The sequence below is a fragment of the Leuciscus leuciscus genome (assembly GCF_965113295.1).
Source record: "Leuciscus leuciscus genome assembly, chromosome: 14".
In the NCBI taxonomy this organism is placed as follows: domain Eukaryota; kingdom Metazoa; phylum Chordata; class Actinopteri; order Cypriniformes; family Leuciscidae; genus Leuciscus; species Leuciscus leuciscus.
In genome coordinates, this window is record NC_138738.1 from 1,410,425 (window position 1) to 1,431,161 (window position 20,737).

The following is a 20,737-nucleotide window of genomic DNA, read 5'->3' on the forward strand; positions in this document are numbered from 1 at the left end:
ATAACACACACAGATATACACACACTCCAACGAGGTACACATGATAACACACACAGATATACACACACTCCAACGAGGTACACATGATAACACACACAGATATATACACACTCCAACGAGGTACACATGATAACACACACAGACATACACACACTCCAACGAGGTACACATGATAACACACACAGACATACACACACTCCAACGAGGTACACATGATAACACACACAGACATACACACACTCCAACGAGGTACACATGATAACACACACAGATATATACACACTCCAACGAGGTACACATGATAACACACACAGATATATACACACTCCAACGAGGTACACATGATAACACACACAGATATACACACACTCCAACGAGGTACACATGATAACACACACAGACATACACACACTCCAACGAGGTACACATGATAACACACGCAGATATATACACACTCCAACGAGGTACACATGATAACACACACAGATATACACACACTCCAACGAGGTACACATGATAACACACACAGACATACACACACTCCAACGAGGTACACATGATAACACACGCAGATATATACACACTCCAACGAGGTACACATGATAACACACGCAGACATACACACACTCCAACGAGGTACACATGATAACACACGCAGATATATACACACTCCAACGAGGTACACATGATAACACACACAGACATATACACACTCCAACGAGGTACACATGATAACACACACAGACATACACACACTCCAACGAGGTACACATGATAACACACGCAGATATATACACACTCCAACGAGGTACACATGATAACACACACAGATATACACACACTCCAACGAGGTACACATGATAACACACGCAGATATATACACACTCCAACGAGGTACACATGATAACACACGCAGATATATACACACTCCAACGAGGTACACATGATAACACACACAGATATACACACACTCCAACGAGGTACACATGATAACACACACAGATATACACACACTCCAACGAGGTACACATGATAACACACACAGATATACACACACTCCAACGAGGTACACATGATAACACACACAGATATACACACTCCAACGAGGTACACATGATAACACACACAGATATACACACACTCCAACGAGGTACACATGATAACACACACAGACATACACACTCCAACGAGGTACACATGATAACACACACAGATATATACACACTCCAACGAGGTACACATGATAACACACACAGACATATACACACTCCAACGAGGTACACATGATAACACACACAGACATATACACACTCCAACGAGGTACACATGATAACACACACAGACATATACACACTCCAACGAGGTACACATGATAACACACACAGACATATACACACTCCAACGAGGTACACATGATAACACACACAGATATACACACACTCCAACGAGGTACACATGATAACACACGCAGATATACACACACTCCAACGAGGTACACATGATAACACACGCAGATATATACACACTCCAACGAGGTACACATGATAACACACACAGACATATACACACTCCAACGAGGTACACATGATAACACACACAGATATACACACACTCCAACGAGGTACACATGATAACACACGCAGATATACACACACTCCAACGAGGTACACATGATAACACACGCAGATATATACACACTCCAACGAGGTACACATGATAACACACACAGATATATACACACTCCAACGAGGTACACATGATAACACACACAGACATATACACACTCCAACGAGGTACACATGATAACACACACAGATATATACACACTCCAACGAGGTACACATGATAACACACACAGACATATACACACTCCAACGAGGTACACATGATAACACACACAGACATATACACACTCCAACGAGGTACACATGATAACACACACAGACATATACACACTCCAACGAGGTACACATGATAACACACACAGACATATACACACTCCAACGAGGTACACATGATAACACACACAGATATACACACACTCCAACGAGGTACACATGATAACACACGCAGATATACACACACTCCAACGAGGTACACATGATAACACACGCAGATATACACACACTCCAACGAGGTACACATGATAACACACACAGATAAACACACACTCCAACGAGGTACACATGATAACACACACAGACATATACACACTCCAACGAGGTACACATGATAACACACACAGACATATACACACTCCAACGAGGTACACATGATAACACACACAGACATATACACACTCCAACGAGGTACACATGATAACACACACAGACATATACACACTCCAACGAGGTACACATGATAACACACGCAGATATACACACACTCCAACGAGGTACACATGATAACACACGCAGATATATACACACTCCAACGAGGTACACATGATAACACACGCAGATATACACACACTCCAACGAGGTACACATGATAACACACACAGATATACACACACTCCAACGAGGTACACATGATAACACACGCAGATATACACACACTCCAACGAGGTACACATGATAACACACACAGATATACACACACTCCAACGAGGTACACATGATAACACACACAGATATACACACACTCCAACGAGGTACACATGATAACACACGCAGATATACACACACTCCAACGAGGTACACATGATAACACACACAGATAAACACACACTCCAACGAGGTACACATGATAACACACGCAGATATATACACACTCCAACGAGGTACACATGATAACACACACAGATAAACACACACTCCAACGAGGTACACATGATAACACACACAGATATATACACACTCCAACGAGGTACACATGATAACACACACAGACATATACACACTCCAACGAGGTACACATGATAACACACACAGACATATACACACTCCAACGAGGTACACATGATAACACACACAGACATATACACACTCCAACGAGGTACACATGATAACACACACAGATATACACACACTCCAACGAGGTACACATGATAACACACGCAGATATACACACACTCCAACGAGGTACACATGATAACACACACAGATAAACACACACTCCAACGAGGTACACATGATAACACACACAGATATATACACACTCCAACGAGGTACACATGATAACACACACAGACATATACACACTCCAACGAGGTACACATGATAACACACACAGACATATACACACTCCAACGAGGTACACATGATAACACACACAGACATATACACACTCCAACGAGGTACACATGATAACACACACAGATATACACACACTCCAACGAGGTACACATGATAACACACACAGATATACACACACTCCAACGAGGTACACATGATAACACACACAGATATACACACACTCCAACGAGGTACACATGATAACACACGCAGATATATACACACTCCAACGAGGTACACATGATAACACACACAGACATACACACACTCCAACGAGGCACACATGATAACACACACAGACATACACACACTCCAACGAGGTACACATGATAACACACACAGACATATACACACTCCAACGAGGTACACATGATAACACACACAGACATACACACACTCCAACGAGGTACACATGATAACACACACAGACATACACACACTCCAACGAGGTACACATGATAACACACACAGATATACACACTCCAACGAGGTACACATGATAACACACACAGACATACACACACTCCAACGAGGTACACATGATAACACACACAGACATACACACACTCCAACGAGGTACACATGATAACACACACAGACATACACACACTCCAACGAGGCACACATGATAACACACACAGACATACACACACTCCAACGAGGTACACATGATAACACACACAGATATACACACACTCCAACGAGGTACACATGATAACACACACAGATATACACACACTCCAACGAGGTACACATGATAACACACACAGATATACACACACTCCAACGAGGTACACATGATAACACACACAGACATACACACACTCCAACGAGGTACACATGATAACACACACAGACATATACACACTCCAACTAGGTACACATGATAACACACACAGATATACACACACTCCAACGAGGTACACATGATAACACACACAGATATACACACACTCCAACGAGGTACACATGATAACACACACAGATATACACACACTCCAACGAGGTACACATGATAACACACACAGATATACACACACTCCAAAGAGGTACACATGATAACACACACAGACATACACACTCCAACGAGGTACACATGATAACACACACAGACATATACACACTCCAACGAGGTACACATGATAACACACACAGACATACACACTCCAACGAGGTACACATGATAACACACACAGACATACACACTCCAACGAGGTACACATGATAACACACACAGACATATACACACTCCAACGAGGTACACATGATAACACACACAGACATACACACTCCAACGAGGTACACATGATAACACACACAGATATACACACACTCCAACGAGGTACACATGATAACACACGCAGATATACACACACTCCAACGAGGTACACATGATAACACACACAGATATACACACACTCCAACGAGGTACACATGATAACACACGCAGATATACACACACTCCAACGAGGTACACATGATAACACACACAGACATATACACACTCCAACGAGGTACACATGATAACACACACAGACATACACACTCCAACGAGGTACACATGATAACACACACAGACATACACACACTCCAACGAGGTACACATGATAACACACACAGATATACACACACTCCAAAGAGGTACACATGATAACACACACAGATATACACACACTCCAACGAGGTACACATGATAACACACACAGACATATACACACTCCAACGAGGTACACATGATAACACACACAGACATATACACACTCCAACGAGGTACACATGATAACACACGCAGACATACACACACTCCAACGAGGTACACATGATAACACACACAGACATATACACACTCCAACGAGGTACACATGATAACACACGCAGACATATACACACTCCAACGAGGTACACATGATAACACACACAGACATATACACACTCCAACGAGGTACACATGATAACACACGCAGACATACACACACTCCAACGAGGTACACATGATAACACACACAGACATATACACACTCCAACGAGGTACACATGATAACACACACAGATATACACACACTCCAACGAGGTACACATGATAACACACGCAGATATACACACACTCCAACGAGGTACACATGATAACACACTCAGACATATACACACTCCAACGAGGTACACATGATAACACACACAGATATACACACACTCCAACGAGGTACACATGATAACACACACAGACATACACACACTCCAACGAGGTACACATGATAACACACTCAGACATATACACACTCCAACGAGGTACACATGATAACACACACAGATATACACACACTCCAACGAGGTACACATGATAACACACACAGATATACACACACTCCAACGAGGTACACATGATAACACACACAGACATATACACACTCCAACGAGGTACACATGATAACACACACAGACATATACACACTCCAACGAGGTACACATGATAACACACACAGATATACACACTCCAACGAGGTACACATGATAACACACACAGATATACACACACTCCAACGAGGTACACATGATAACACACACAGATATACACACACTCCAACGAGGCACACATGATAACACACACAGATATACACACACGTCATGTTTATCTGCTGGTTTTGTGTTGCAATTTGCTTTTTTTGTCTTGTATAATTGACTTGCTGTTCAATACAACGTTTATGACATGACAGATTTCGCATGTCAAAAGACAAAGGCTGTGACTAAAACAATTTTTTTTTAGAAATTAACTCTGATCACAATTTGTTACTGCAATTAATTTATATTATTTTATTTTTTATTATACTTAATTTTTGCAATTATGATTTTTGCAAAAACTGCTTTATTGCAGTTAATTAAAAAATATTGCAATTATTTTGTTGTTAGACAAAAATGTACTAAAAACTGTACGAATACTGATCGCAATTTATTATTGCATTTAATATATTTTTAATACAAATGCCTGAAACAAAAAACTGTAGAAATGAACATTGATCACAATTTATTTCTGCAATTAATTTATATAAAAACTTTTGTAATTAATTATTGCAATTAATTTGATCACTAATTACAATTTATTATTACATCAATTTATTATTAAAAACATGTAGGTTATTTTTTAATCAAAGGACCAAAACAATGACTAAAGTACTACACATGATAAGTGAATTATTATTTATTTAAGTGATCATGTTTATCTGCTGGTTATTGTGCTTTATAATGTACTTCAAGATCTATAAATCTTTTATTAGTTGCATCAGTTTAAACACACTTTTAAACAGCATTTCTATTTGATTTCAAAGTATCTGTATTACACTTTACATGATATATAAATCACAGCAGGAGAAAAGTGCGTCACTTCATTTAATACAGTCTAACCTGACATTTTTTATTAAATGATGCCAAACAGGAGGAGAAATACCAACAGCAATAAACTATAGTGTGAACTATCACAGTGTGTTGATATCTAAAGGTTAGATCACATGTCATGCTCTCGTCTCTCTGGCCTTCAGAAACCGTACGTCTGCAAGATTCCCGGCTGTACGAAGCGCTACACGGACCCGAGCTCTCTGAGGAAGCATGTGAAGACGGTTCACGGGCCGGAGGCTCACATCACTAAAAAGCACCGTGGAGACACGGGTCCGCGCGCTCCGGGTCTGACCCCGGCCGGGCAGAACTCAGAGCTTCTGATAGAGAAAGAGGAGAGAAGCAGAGAGGACTGCAAATTACTCGCTCCAGAATCCACACTGGTAAGGCTTGATCCCAATGCTCATTCTAATGGATAGTAGGGCTGCACGATATGTGACCCTGGATCACGTCACCAGTCTCGAGTCGCACGGGTTTATCTGTGGCAATATCCAACAATACATAGTATGGGTCAAAATTATTGTTTTTTTTTTTATGTCAAAAATCATTAGGATATTAAGTAAAGATCAAGTTCCATGAAGACATTTTGTATATTCCTACCGTAAATATATAAAACATGTATTTGTGTGAGTGAATGCTGCACAATCGCCAACATAAATGAACAACTTTAAAGGAGATTTCCTCAATGTTTAGATTTTTTTGCACCCTCAGATTCCAGATTTACAATAGTTGTATCTCGGCCAAATATATGGTCAAATCATAACAAACCACACATCAATGGAAAGCTTATTTATTCAGCATTCAGATTACATATAAATCTCAATTTCCCAAAATTGACCCATGTGACTGGTTTTGTGGTCCAGGGTCACATATATCGTTTTAGCACCAATATAGCGAATGTGCGATAGTCAGGTATAGGGATCGTAGTTGATCTGTGATCCGTAGCGGCTCCCCGGTTCAGAACACATGTGATTCACGGATTAATTGCTAAGTTTAACCATCATAAAAAGTGAAAGTTTATCCTGTGCATGTTTTTAATTCGAATCAGGCATTAGGTTTTCTGTGCGCAAACACGTGAACGCCGACTTCAGTTCTCCTTCTCTTAGTTTTGAGCTTAAGCGGACATGTGCACGCAAAATGAAGTCAAAATGCCCGTCTCGGCGAGTATCCCCGTAAACACTCTGTAAACACAGTAGGTTGTGTGTTGTAAACAGAGAAAGAAAATGGATGCGTGTCATTTATATTTATCAGGCTTTATCCCAATGCTCATTGAAGGGCTGCACGATATATCGTTTTAGCATCGATATCGTGGTCACATGATGTGCGATGTCAGGTATAGGGATCGTAGTTGATCTGTGATCCATAGCGGCTCCCCGGTTCAGAACGCATGTGATTCACGGATTAATTGCAAAGTTTAACCATCATAGAGTGAAAGTTTAGCATTTGCATGTGTTTTTAAGTCGAGACAGCACGTGAACTCCGAATTCATTTATTTTTCTCTTTCTTTTGAGCTTAAACGGACACGTGCACGCAAAATGAAGTCAAATGCCCGTCTCGGCGAGTATCCTCGTAAACACAGTCGGTTGTGTGTTGTTGACAGAGGAAGAAAACAAATGCGTGTCATTTATACAGGATTAGATCCCCGCATTCGTCTTAAAGTGACAGCAGCCTAATATACCCTCAGCTGTTGTGTCACCAGTGGTGATTAAAAGAGAAAGAGAAAATTACTTGTAGATTTAACAAAGATAAATTGCATTAATTAATTAATTATATTGGTTATATTTCATTTATACAGTGAAGACTGTTATTTTACATTTGAGTATTGAATTTCTGTACCTGAATACTGTTAGATTTACCTGACGGCTTATTTCAATTGAATTTTTTTATTTCTATTGTATTTATCTACACTAGTAATTTGTTTTATTATTTACCATGCAGATTCACCCCAATTATCCTAGAATTATTTTCAAATAGAGCTATTAATCATCTGGTTGTTCAATTTGTTTTTATGTCGCAATATATATCGCAGAAAAACAAAATATCGCAATGCAAGTTGCTACAGCCCTAATGGATAGTCACGTGCATAATAACACCAGTTACATCTTGAATCATTTCTCTCGTCCTCTAGAAATCTCAGCCAAGCCCCGGTGGCCAGTCGTCCTGTAGTAGCGAACGTTCTCCACTAGGGAGCGCCAACAACAACGACAGCGGTGTGGAGATGAACCTGAACGCGGCGGGCAGTCTCGAGGACCTGACCACACAAGAGGAGAACGGGAACGCCGGTGTGTCCGAGTCCAGCGCTGGCGTGGGGTCGATGTGCATGTCCGTTCAGGCCTTGAAGAGGCTGGAGAATCTGAAGATTGACAAACTGAAGCAAATCCGCCGGCCAACCCCACCTGGGCGGAGCGGAGGGAACAAACTACCGGCTCTCTCAGGTAAAACACAAAGCAGATCAAGCACCTGATCGCAGGTTATTTAACTCATAGACAGTCAAACCAAAAATTATTCAGACACCAGATATAATTTTTACTAGTGGGTGCAGGACACAATAGTTTATATAAGTTATGGAAGTGAGAAAAGCTAAATAAAGTAAACTGTGACATATTTACCCAAAAAGTCTTCATTCAGTGACTACCTGTAACATTTATAAAAATTTGAGACCAAATATTACTCAGACACTTTGACCTGATCATGTTTTGCTGAAGTGTTTTGTCTTTAATTGCTAATGCTCTTTTTACACACAGACTGAACAAAATGAAGCATTGCTTGGTGATTGGTTGAGCTAAACTGGTATTATCTAATTGTGTAGTTAAATTTAACAGCTGACAGATATTCAACATAATTCATGTGTGAGACAGTCTAACAGAAGAACGGACAAAACCAGTCAAATATCAACTGATTTTAGATCAATCAGACAAATGCACAACATTAACAATATAACAACCTGCACACAATGACAGCTGCACAAGTGTAAATGTTATTTTCGTCAACTAAAATTAATGCAAAAAATTTAAACTGACTAAAATGAATGAATATGACTTGACAATATTTCCAGGATTAAAAAAAAAGAAAAAAAAGCTTGTGCCATCACAAATCCTCTTTTGGCGATGATAAACTACTGTCAGGATTTACTAAAGACACACGGTGAATGATTAGTGCTGAAAAGCTGTGGACAAGGTTATTATTTGCGGCTGACCTTTTTAAATATGCATTTGTAGGAGTTTCCCATTAAGGTGCAACATTTATTGGAGGAGTATTTAAATCTATCATGCAAGGTGATTTACTAAGGTTTACGCTCGTCAATATACTGGTATTTGCAGCATTATTCACCACCCAAAAAAGCATGTCTTAAACCAGACAGTAATTTGCGCTGCTTTTTGTAGATTGCGTTGGTGTTTCTGACGTCACAAACTACCTTGTAACCAATTAGGTCAACGTGTGATCGCCAGTGAGTGGATCTCTGAGCTGAGCTGAGTGAGTGAGTGAGTGAGTGGAGGCGGGGTTCATTTGCATATTCATAGAACTGCGTATACTAAATGAGGAAAGGGTGTCGAGTTACATTCAAGCTATTTTAAAGCACAAAGAATTTCTTTTTTCAAGGAAAAACTTTTAAATATGTAATTTTGCTGATCAAATATGAGTTTTAAGGGATACGATTATTGACTACAGGGGGACTTTAAGGTTTACATGTTATAGTAATGCATTGCTAGTCTCATGGTTTTCTCAGTAATTCTAATGCTAACTCTGCTTCCTTTCTCTGCTTCTTTCAGCAACAGGAGAGATGATGGGCATGTGTGCGCCCTCGCCCTTACTCTCCAACCGGCGTGTAATGGAGCTTTCTGCTCCTGATCTGGGTGGAGTAACCGGAATGGGAATGTCTTGCCAACCGAACGATCGGCGCGGCAGCGGCACCAGCAGCCTCAGCTCTGCGTACACAGTGAGCCGTCGTTCGTCAATGGTCTCGCCCTACCTGTCAAGCCGACGCTCCAGTGACGTGTCCCAGGTGGGTCACTGCCAATCCGTGATGGGAACCGATGTGCCCGGTGACCCACTGTCTCCTCAGAGCAGCCAAAGAAGCGGATCATGCCAGAACGCTGGTGGATTGCCAGGTCTACCGAGTCTCACACCGGCACAGCAATATAGTCTGAAGGCTAAATACGCGGCAGCAACAGGCGGTCCACCACCAACCCCGCTACCCAACATGGACCAACCCGGTAGATTCTTGAGGGAATGCCATGGCCAGCCTCTTCCTCCATTTATGCAGCAAGGTGGCATGAGAAGGCACAGTGCTAATGCCGAATACGGCACAGGAGTGATCTATCCACACCAGGCACCCGGAAACAACACGAGACGCGCTAGTGATCCAGTGCGCTCAGGAGCCGATCCGCAGGGTTTACCCAAAGTGCAACGCTTTAATAGCCTGAGCAACGTGTCCCTAATGAGTCGTCGCAACGCGTTGCATCAGTGCGGATCTGACGCGGCTCTCAGCCGGCACATGTACTCGCCTCGTCCACCGAGCATCACTGAAAATGTCATGATGGAGGCCATGGCTATGGAACCTCACGGGAAAACCGAAGGCAACATGATCCCAGGTGGAGACAGAGCGTACATGGGCTACCAGCAAACTCAGCTACACCCTCACAATGCAAGTCAACTGTCTCCTGGACAAGAAGGCTTGGGTTGCATGGATCAAGTCTTCCAAACTCAAATGCAAGGCCCGTACCAGGGTCAGCGCGAGGAGATCTGCACAACTGGAGTGATTGGACAAGCTGACGTTGCAAACAATCTCCTACAGCAAGCTGAGTATGGTATGAGTACCTGTCAGCTTAGCCCATCCGGCCCACACTTTCCTAGTCAAGGTGATGGATCAGGGCCATGGGGACCAACTAACCAACTCCACAGTCCTCAAACCGGCATGCAGTTCCAGGGTGTAGGCATTCAAGGACAGCACTACCATCAACAGGGCGTATATGACCCTACATCTGACCCTGGCCATCAAAGAGTTACTGTAAAACCTGAACAGTTCCATCCGTCAATGGGAGGAACCAGTTCTTGCCAGAACATCAAACCTCTACACCAGCATCGGCATAATGCAAACATGCAGGGATATCCACCGCAAGGCCAAGGCCTCATGGGCAGATCCTCTAATGCAAGCTGTGACTTTCTTCACGGCCAGATGGGAACGCAAGCCGGTCTTCCGCAGCAAAGCCAAGCGGGATCATTCCCGAGTGGAGGAGGTATAAATCTTGCACTTGCGGAGAGCCGCAGGTCGCAGACACCAATGCATCAAATGAAAGAGATGATGGTGAGGAACTACGTGCAATCTCAGCAGGCTCTCCTATGGGAACAGCAGCAGGAGCAAAGGGTAGTCGATGGCCTCTCTGGGAAGCCTGATGGGATAGACATGGGAGGACAAACGGCAATGATTCAACACAGTCCACAGCATCAACAACCTAACCAGAACCTTTATCCCGGTAATGCTTATCAAGGCTATCCGAATCAGAACTTAATGAGCCCACCGCAAAATCGAGTTCCCGGTTCTGTTAAGGAGCATACAGCTGGGATGCAGGGATCGTGCTACGGGCCGGATATAGTGCCAAGACCACCTCAGGGAAGAAAGCCTTTGAGTCGCCAGAACAGTCTTTCCCAGTCCCAACAAGCAGGTGGAGCTTACCTGGGAAGCCCACCTCACCTCAGCCCGGTCCACTCCACCGCCAGTCCCAGAAGAGGAGTGCGCCTCCCACCAGTCCAACAACAGCATTCGGAAAACTTCACAAATAACAACAACCCCATGTACTACACAGGCCAGATACACATGCACCATGACATTGAGAAACCTCAAGATGGTCCATGCCTGGCCCAGCAACACCTGACTGGGATAGACCCTAGTACCAAACCCACATCGATGGCCTACTCAGAACCAGCGCCCATGTCCAACGCCTTAGAAAACCTGGACTTGGAGAACGCTCAGATTGACTTTACCTCCATCATCGATGACCCAGAGCCTTCATCTTACAGTCCAATAAACCCACACCACCATTGCTCCTCTCAGACCTCCTCTCGTCTCACCACACCCCAAACCTCCATCACCCTTCCAAGTGGCCTGTCTAATATGGCAATCGGGGACATGACCTCAATGCTGACATCCCTAGCTGGGGAGAACAAGTACTTGAACACGTTGTCTTAAAGTGTTTCTGCAAATAACAGGGCCAAAGTGAGCATGTGGACTCAGAAACTATTGCCCTCACGACACTAACGGTTCCTCTGAACGTCCCTTTTCTTGCTCGTATGCCACGTACTGATTAGGGATGCACGATGTGAAATTTTTGGCCGATATCGATAACCGATAATTCTTTATATTTGAAAGCCGATAACCGATATCTTGGCCGATAAATCTAAATCCAAATTTTTTATAATTTTTGAGGGCCTGATTACAAAATACTAAAGTCTCACCATTAAAAGCCATGTCTCAAGCACACAATTATAATGTTCTCATTATAGTTTTATGTAGCCGATATTACAGACTTGTGCTGCACATGTTGCACTTTTCCTGTATTTTCCTTTTTTGAAGAGATTCTAATCATATTTCAATTAATTCAAAACCATCATGATGAACAGTGCACATCTAAAGTGTCTCAGCTGATAGAAATAATCCATTATTTATCGGTTTTAATATATAAGTCAAATTTTCTTATCGGGCCGATAACGATAACATTAAAAATGAACATATATCAGCCGATACCGATATGGTGGCCGATATATCGTGCATCCCAGGTACTGATGGTTCTGCTGGTGTCCAATATGGGATCCCACAGATTTTGTGTAATGGTGTTTTAAGTGTGTAAAATATGTTGCTTGACATTACCGCCTAATGACTATTATTCAAGGGGCATTCCAGTCACTACTGTGAGGCTGTAAAGATGGAAGTCTTTGTTTAAAATGTAAATATGAGCATTGGACTGTAAATGGTGGCAAGATAGAAACAAAGAAAATTTACTTTTAGATATATATCTGGACTTGGACTGCCACATGAACACCACATAAGAAGACTGAAATACAAAGTGAGTGAATGTGTCAAGGAAGAAGCTGGTAGGCACATTCTCTTAAAGTATTGGTGAAGACAGGACTCAAGTGCCTTTGACCGTTGTGGCCTCTTATCTTTGATTTCTCACAGGTACGACATGTTGGAGAAAACGAGAGAGTTGAGACACATGGATGGATGGATAAACAGTCTGAAGCCCAAAGTATACTTCAGCGTAACACCTAGCGTATGAGTACAGCACGATGCATAGCCTTTCAAAGTATACTCCATTTGATAGTGTGCATCAACACAGGCGGTCGACAGCAGCGCACAAGAAAGTTTCATCTTGTCTGCGCGGTTTCTTTCCAGAAGTTATGAGCAATAAAAAACGTCTTGGTACTCTTTTAAACTAGAGTTATGTGTATCTATGAACTATGGAAGCTTGTTTCCGCCAGAGAATAAAAAATAAAAAAGGTAATTTCGACTTTTTATCTCACAATTCTGACTTTTTTTCTCACAATTGCGAGTTTACATTTTCTCAGAACTGGCTGATATAAAGTCGCAATTGCGAGTTATAAAGTCAGAATTGCATGATATAATGTTGCAATTGTGTGTTATAAAGTCAGAATTGTGTGATATAATGTTGCAATTGTGTGTTATAAAGTCAGAATTGCGTGATATAAAGTCACAATTGCGAGTTATAAAGTCAGAATTGCGTGATATAAAGTCACAATTGCGAGTTATAAAGTCAGAATTGTGTGATATAATGTTGCAATTGTGTGTTATAAAGTCAGAATTGCGTGATATAAAGTCACAATTGTGTGTTATAAAGTCAGAATTGCGTGATATAAAGTCACAATTGCGAGTTATAAAGTCAGAATTGCGTGATATAATGTTGCAATTGCGAGATATAAAGTCAGAATTGCATGATATAATGTAGCAATTGTGTGTTATAAAGTCCGAATTGTGTGTTATAATGTTGCAATTGTGTGTTATAAAGTCAGAATTGCGTGATATAATGTTGCAATTGCGAGATATAAAGTCAGAATTGCATGATATAATGTTGCAATTGTGTGTTATAAAGTCAGAATTGTGTGATATAATGTTGCAATTGTGTGTTATAAAGTCAGAATTGTGAGATATTAACTCGCAATAATGAGGAATTATTTTATTCCTTAAAAGAGTTTATATCTCGCAATTCTGACTTTATATCTTGCAACTCTGAGAAGATGCAAACTCGCAATTGTGAGACAAAAAAGTTGCAATCTTTCTAAATGTTTTATTCTGTGGTGGAAACAAGCTTCCATACTGAACTTCCTCACACAAGCAAGCGTTTATTGTTATGGGTCTCCTGGAGTTTGTTGTTCCATCCATTTATTTTTCAACCATGAAAAGGCCAGGCCAGTGTCGCCTTGTGGACAAACTAATTAGTGCAACAACAAAAAATTCAAGGCGTATGCACAAGCTGCGGATAGTAAAAACAGGCTATAATGTGGACAAAATGTACGTATACTTTATGTATACCAAAAAAAAAGTATACTTTGGGCTTAAGAGAAAGTGTTTCTTATTAAAACTCATCGCTTACTGTCATAATGGCAGATTACAGAACAGTATTTTAAAGACTTGTCAATTATCTCTCTAGGTCTAGACAAGTGCCTCCGAATCATAATATTCATTCAAAGTTGTAGTGTTTGTTTTCTGATTGTTTGACTAGTCTGCTTTCAGACAGATACGTTAAAGGGTAACAGCACTGAGATGTGTTTTTTGTAATGTTTCTCTTTAGTCTGCGCTGCGCTACATAACCCAAGCTAGCATGCATATGCATTGCACTGACAACAGCACTGAGCTGAGGAGAAGTGATGAATTTTTATTATAAAGTTTCCATATAGTTACATACAGTGCAGGTACTTGATGTTTGTCAAGCTTTTGGTTTTAAGTCCTCTGTTATTTCAACACTTGTGCCTATCTCGTTTTTTATCATTGAAGTGTTATCGAGGGGTGCGGTACGGACTCGACCCTTTAAACAATCCCAGTGTTTCCACTTTCTGTGGCATACCAAAGACGACTGGCACTGAGACGAGGCCACACTTGATATTTGCGAGAAACACCGTCATGTGCTTCCATATTGCTGTGATAAAGAATGTTTCCTCTTTTTTTTTTAAAGAAAAAAAAAAAACATTTTGTGGTTTTTGCATTTCTGTGTGTTTTTATATCTGTCACAGTTCACTCAAACGTTTTTTTGCTGGCAAAACTTCATCAAGTAGTAACAGATTTATGATATTAGCATTTATCCCATCTATTTACAAGTGATATTTTTGCGTACCATTTTCTACATTTTTGTACAAAGGTACTATATTATACCAGTTTATAAATAAACAGAGCCTGTGATGGAAGAAGATGATGTGTTGTACTGTAATGTTTCTTTTGTGCCACTCTGGAGAACAATGAAAATATTGGACAACTACATAATTTGTGTGTGCATTTTACAGTTTTTTCCAACTGCTTACACACAAAATCCTTACTCGTCAACCTGACACAAAACTGCAAACCCACACACTAATTCTCGGCCCTTCGACTCAGTTTTCAATTTCATAAAACACTTTTTGGCAAACCACAACATAATTCTCTATGATTTCCTTTTTTAAACACAACCTATCAAAATGCCACAGTAATTCATCAGAACCTCACACACACACACGCACGCACACACACTCCTCACATTAGCAAACACTCATTGCTTAACTGAACACCAACCAATCATGGCTTTAGAATAGGCCTATAAAAGGTCAAAGGTCGAGTTATAGGTTTTTCGGACTGTGTAATACTGTATTCACAACCACAAACGCTTACAGTAAAAAAATTAAGTTTCGTTTCAATCTTGCTTTCGTGTTTAGCGTGAATTTTTCAACATCTCTCAGCCAATTACTCTCAGTCTTGAACAGAAATGCACACAGGAGTTCATGAAAGAAGAGCTTTAGGTTTTGAATAACTGATATATCCAAAAATATAATATTATGGCAAAGGTGTTTGCAACGTCATACAAATGTTTGCTTTTGAGATGTTTGTGATATTTTGAATGCAGTGCTTCATTTCGCATGAGATGTGAGGCATTTTGCATTTTGTGTGCAATTCTTGGATTTGTGTGTAAAATTTTGAGAGCAAAAAGGAAGGCAAATATTTGAAAATGTGTGTAAGTGTAAAAAACCTGTAAATGCTTCAGTATATGTGTTCACCGCTATTATTTGTACGCTGGAAACACGTCAGATGTCCTCTAGATGGCGGCAGCGCTACGGCTCATGATCCTAGTTAAGTCTCGAGAGCCACACACAGGGTTTGTGTTACACTACCATATTAGATCCCTCCTCCTTTAGTTACAAAGAGAACATTTTTGCTCACTAATACTGAAATCTCAGTGACAAAGCTAATCCTCTCCATACTTGGCCTTTCCCTGTCCCTGATTATGAGATCAAAAGAAAGATTTTCCTGCACTACATGCCAGTGTGTGTTTGAGTGTATAATGCTGTAGCTCTCGGTCCCTGGTACCCTGATTCGGCCCCATGGATCTAATACTGTGTGCGGCGCGTAACCAATGAAGACCATCGCCAACTCCTCTGACTCAATTCTCCCATCTGTTATTCGCTATATAACCGGCCGATCCTCTTTTACCTTGCTCCCATCCTCATTAGCCATCGCATCTTGCCCTCCTTCATCATTAGTGGTTTTTGCTCAGGCAAGTATCCTTTACTTTTGCTCATACTTAGTAGAGATGCGCGATATATCGGCCACCATATCGGTATCGGCCGATATACGTTCATTTTTAATAGTTATCGGCCCGATAAGAAGATTTGGACGATATATAAAAGCCGATAAATAATGGATTATTTCCTTCAGCTGAGACACTTCAGATGTGCACTGAACTGCTTGAAATATGATTGGAATCACTTCAAAAAGTAAAATACAGTTTCAGTGCAAAAAGTCTGTCATATCGGCTACATAAAATTATAATGAGAACATTATAATTGTGTGTTTGGGACATGGATTTTAATGGTGAGACTTTTGTTTTTATAATCAGGCTCTCAAAAATTATATAAAAATTTGGATTTAGATTTATCGGCCAATATATCGGGTTATCGGCTTTCATATATAAAGAATTATCGGTTATTGGGATCAGACAAAATTTTCATATCAGTACATCACTAATACTTAGGGTTACCTTAAGTATTGAACCCGTTTGTGCTATGAACATGAGCGATTACTCAAATCATGTGGTTTGTTGAGGAGTGCTGTCATTTAAATAAAATAAAAATGTATTTGCATATTTTGCAAAACTAAAAATCATGTAGTTTGCTTTTACTTAGAATTTAAAATCATTAAGCAAAAATGTATGTTTATTTTGAGATGCCTATTAACTCGGAAACAACAAGAATCAATGCAAGCCCTTACTGCTATATGCACTCAATCCACTGAACAGATATACAGCCAATGCACTAGTTAAAGATCTGCAGGAGAGAGCAGAGGTTTAGCAGATCTACAGCCTGACTTAAGCCACAATCTACTGAGCTGAGGTTGCTGATACAAATGGAAATGGCAAAATAAGCGCTGAGGTTTTCACATGCAAAGAAGTGAAACCAGCATAATGACTTTTCTTTTCTTGGTTTGCCATTCAAGTCGAGGCTTTTTATTCTCTTTGTCACAAAGGTTGGCATATAATTAACTCCTGTTTAATATGCTGTTAAAGAAGACTCCTCCCTTTGCTCCTTCTCTGAACCCCTGCCAAACTCTGGCACGCTGGAAATCCCACGGGACACCCCACCCTAGGGCGTCCCTCAGTGTGTATGAGGTGTTGGAGACCATGTGGTGCCCAGATTCCTGCTCTTACAGACTGTTTTTAGGCTCATTGCACACCGCAAACTGCACTCTTTGCACATAAAGGTTCCTCGTTTATAACATTAATGCAAATAGCACTTTCTTACCGTCATCTATAGGGACAGAGGTAAAGTGTTGAATGAGGCTTTTCTTTGTGTCTTAACTCCTCACATCCAAGATCCACAGCAGGGTGTAGGTTTATGACCCATTCCATCTCTTTTCCTCTCCTAGACAAAAGGACCGTGACCTCTCATCCCTTCTCCTTTTCTCTGGCTTTCACCACCTGAAACCCTTTATTTTATGTCCCTAAAAACAAATGTCCATTAGAAACGGCAAACACAAGCTCTTTTGCTCTTTTAAATGCACATTTGCACAGGATCCAGTGTTAAAAGAAACCATAAAACAGTGTTAGTTAGTTGTAATTCCTTGGAAATGAATATGGTAATTATCCTGTTCTTCAATGGAAATTAAAGTAGGCAACTATAGGATAGTATTAGCACCAGATATCATCACTGAACCATTGTACCAACACAGTATTTTTGTAAACGCATCCCGTTGGCATTCTGTGTAGAACAACGGCAAAAGAGTCAGATATTAAAGGAAGAACAGATAACGTTATGGAGGGTAAGTCTTACAACTTAATTTACGATGTTTATGCTAAGCTAAATCTCCAAGAAATATATACAAAACATTTTTCTTTGAAATCTCTGTAATTATGTGGTAATATTTGGCGTTGTGGGTTTTCTTGTAATGTCTGTAAGAACGTTTTTTTCCAGACAAAAAGAGAAATCCGCCCGTTGTTGTAAAAACAACGATTAAGATAAAGTTATTTTCCCCTCATAATCCATGAGTTCGTTGCCGCGCTTTTTTCTCTGGCGCGAGCCAGGAAAATAAGATATATAACCAAGACAACATATAATCGATAGTTTTCAAAGAGCAGAAAATAATGTAATATATCACAGATGGCGTGTTATTATAGTTAGATAGTAGCCTCATTTTAAATTGTTGACTAATGCAAGACCAAACAAAATGACATTAATAATAATTAGCAAGCGGAATGTCATTAATTACTTAACCATTAACATAATATAAAGGGGAAAAAGTAATTTATTTCGAAGTGCTTAGGGATCAAGGTCCACCCTACCTCGCGCGCCTCAGGAAGTATTGCGCGGGCATTATCATGACAGTACGCGTTCAGGTGTGTGTGTGTGTGTGAATGCCAAGGTAGGGGTCCTAAAACGGTGTGTTGGAGTTTTTCTGATGTTTTCTTTTTCAGTTGCTAAACAGATTACCGTTCAATTACACGCACAAAAGAGGTGACAATGCAATACTTCCTACAGCGATCAACAGGAGCAGGGGAGCTGATGGGGGGGTGAACAGGTGCGATTCGCTCACAAACACCTACCTGTGCAAATTTTACAGGTAGAATATTCACGTGGGCGATCAAAAAAGTTAAACTTTTTTGCACAAAAAAAATAAATAAAAAAATAATGCAATTTCAGCTAGACTAGCCTACAGTTAAATTGCTTAAACGTTTTATTTGGTCAAGTTTTTTGCACGCATAGTAGACATACCTTTTACGATGAATAAAATATGCCCAACATTATTGCTATATGCGCTTTTAATTTAGGCCTACACGGCCTACTTATATCAAATAAATGTATGCCAAAATCAAATAACTTTATTGTCATAACTCCATGTAGCCTACACAACTGGTGAAATTCTTTGAAATGCATGGACATATGTCATATACTGTCATATAGTTGATGTCATACATAATCTCCACAGCATGACATGATTTAACGTTGGTATTTATGACCAGAAGAATCAGACATTCCATAAATGTCTATTTTATTCAAAAATAATAATAATATTTTTAAAAAAACTCCAACTAAGAACTGACACACTTTCTTTTTCAATTTCTCTCTTCTTACAACACACACTCCGGGCTGACCCCAGACCTGCCTCCGATGATGATGATGACATCACCAACGCCTGTGATCGCGACGCGCGTCTGAGCGCCACTGCAGTCACAGCGCGCGCGATGCGGAGCGACACTTCACGCGTTTATCCCACCGATCCGTGCGCGCGATCCCCGGTTAAACACGGAGACGACATGACGGAGAGGATCCGAGGAAAGCGGAGAAAACAAGCGAACCCGCGGAGGAACCAAGGTCAGTCAGTCGTGCATTTAGAAGTTTGTGAAGTGTCCGGGTTATTCCTGCAGTCA

The 20,737-nt window shown here is 40.7% G+C and overlaps 2 protein-coding genes and 1 long non-coding RNA gene across 6 annotated transcripts in view; 2 read left to right on the top strand and 1 right to left on the bottom strand.

The window, feature by feature from the left end:
• The window catches only part of gli1 (GLI family zinc finger 1), a 53,598-nt gene extending 37,556 nt beyond the window's left edge, over positions 1-16,042 (top strand). For both annotated transcript variants that reach the window (XM_082136332.1, XM_082136333.1), the window contains exons 12-14: positions 6,767-7,003; positions 8,749-9,055; positions 10,391-16,042. In XM_082136332.1, the coding sequence (XP_081992458.1) occupies positions 6,767-7,003; positions 8,749-9,055; positions 10,391-12,807 (2,961 nt within the window). In that variant the 3' untranslated portion in view covers positions 12,808-16,042. The remainder of the gene's footprint in view (positions 1-6,766; positions 7,004-8,748; positions 9,056-10,390) is intronic.
• Positions 1-20,737, bottom strand: part of LOC309474199 — a 59,876-nt gene that overhangs the window by 37,129 nt on the left and 2,010 nt on the right. For 2 of the 3 annotated variants that reach the window (XR_014197232.1, XR_014197233.1), the window contains exon 2: positions 18,615-18,813. This is a non-coding gene — a long non-coding RNA (uncharacterized lncRNA). Of the gene's footprint in view, positions 1-7,009; positions 7,100-18,614; positions 18,814-20,737 lie in introns of those variants that run through there. The other variant, XR_014197234.1, reaches the window with a different exon arrangement.
• The window catches only part of LOC309474070 (zinc finger E-box-binding homeobox 1), a 48,959-nt gene continuing 47,894 nt past the window's right edge, over positions 19,673-20,737 (top strand). The window contains exons 1-3 of the mRNA XM_082136374.1: positions 19,673-19,705; positions 19,784-19,887; positions 20,467-20,681. Of these exons, the coding sequence (XP_081992500.1) occupies positions 19,688-19,705; positions 19,784-19,887; positions 20,467-20,681 (337 nt within the window). The 5' untranslated portion in view covers positions 19,673-19,687. The remainder of the gene's footprint in view (positions 19,706-19,783; positions 19,888-20,466; positions 20,682-20,737) is intronic.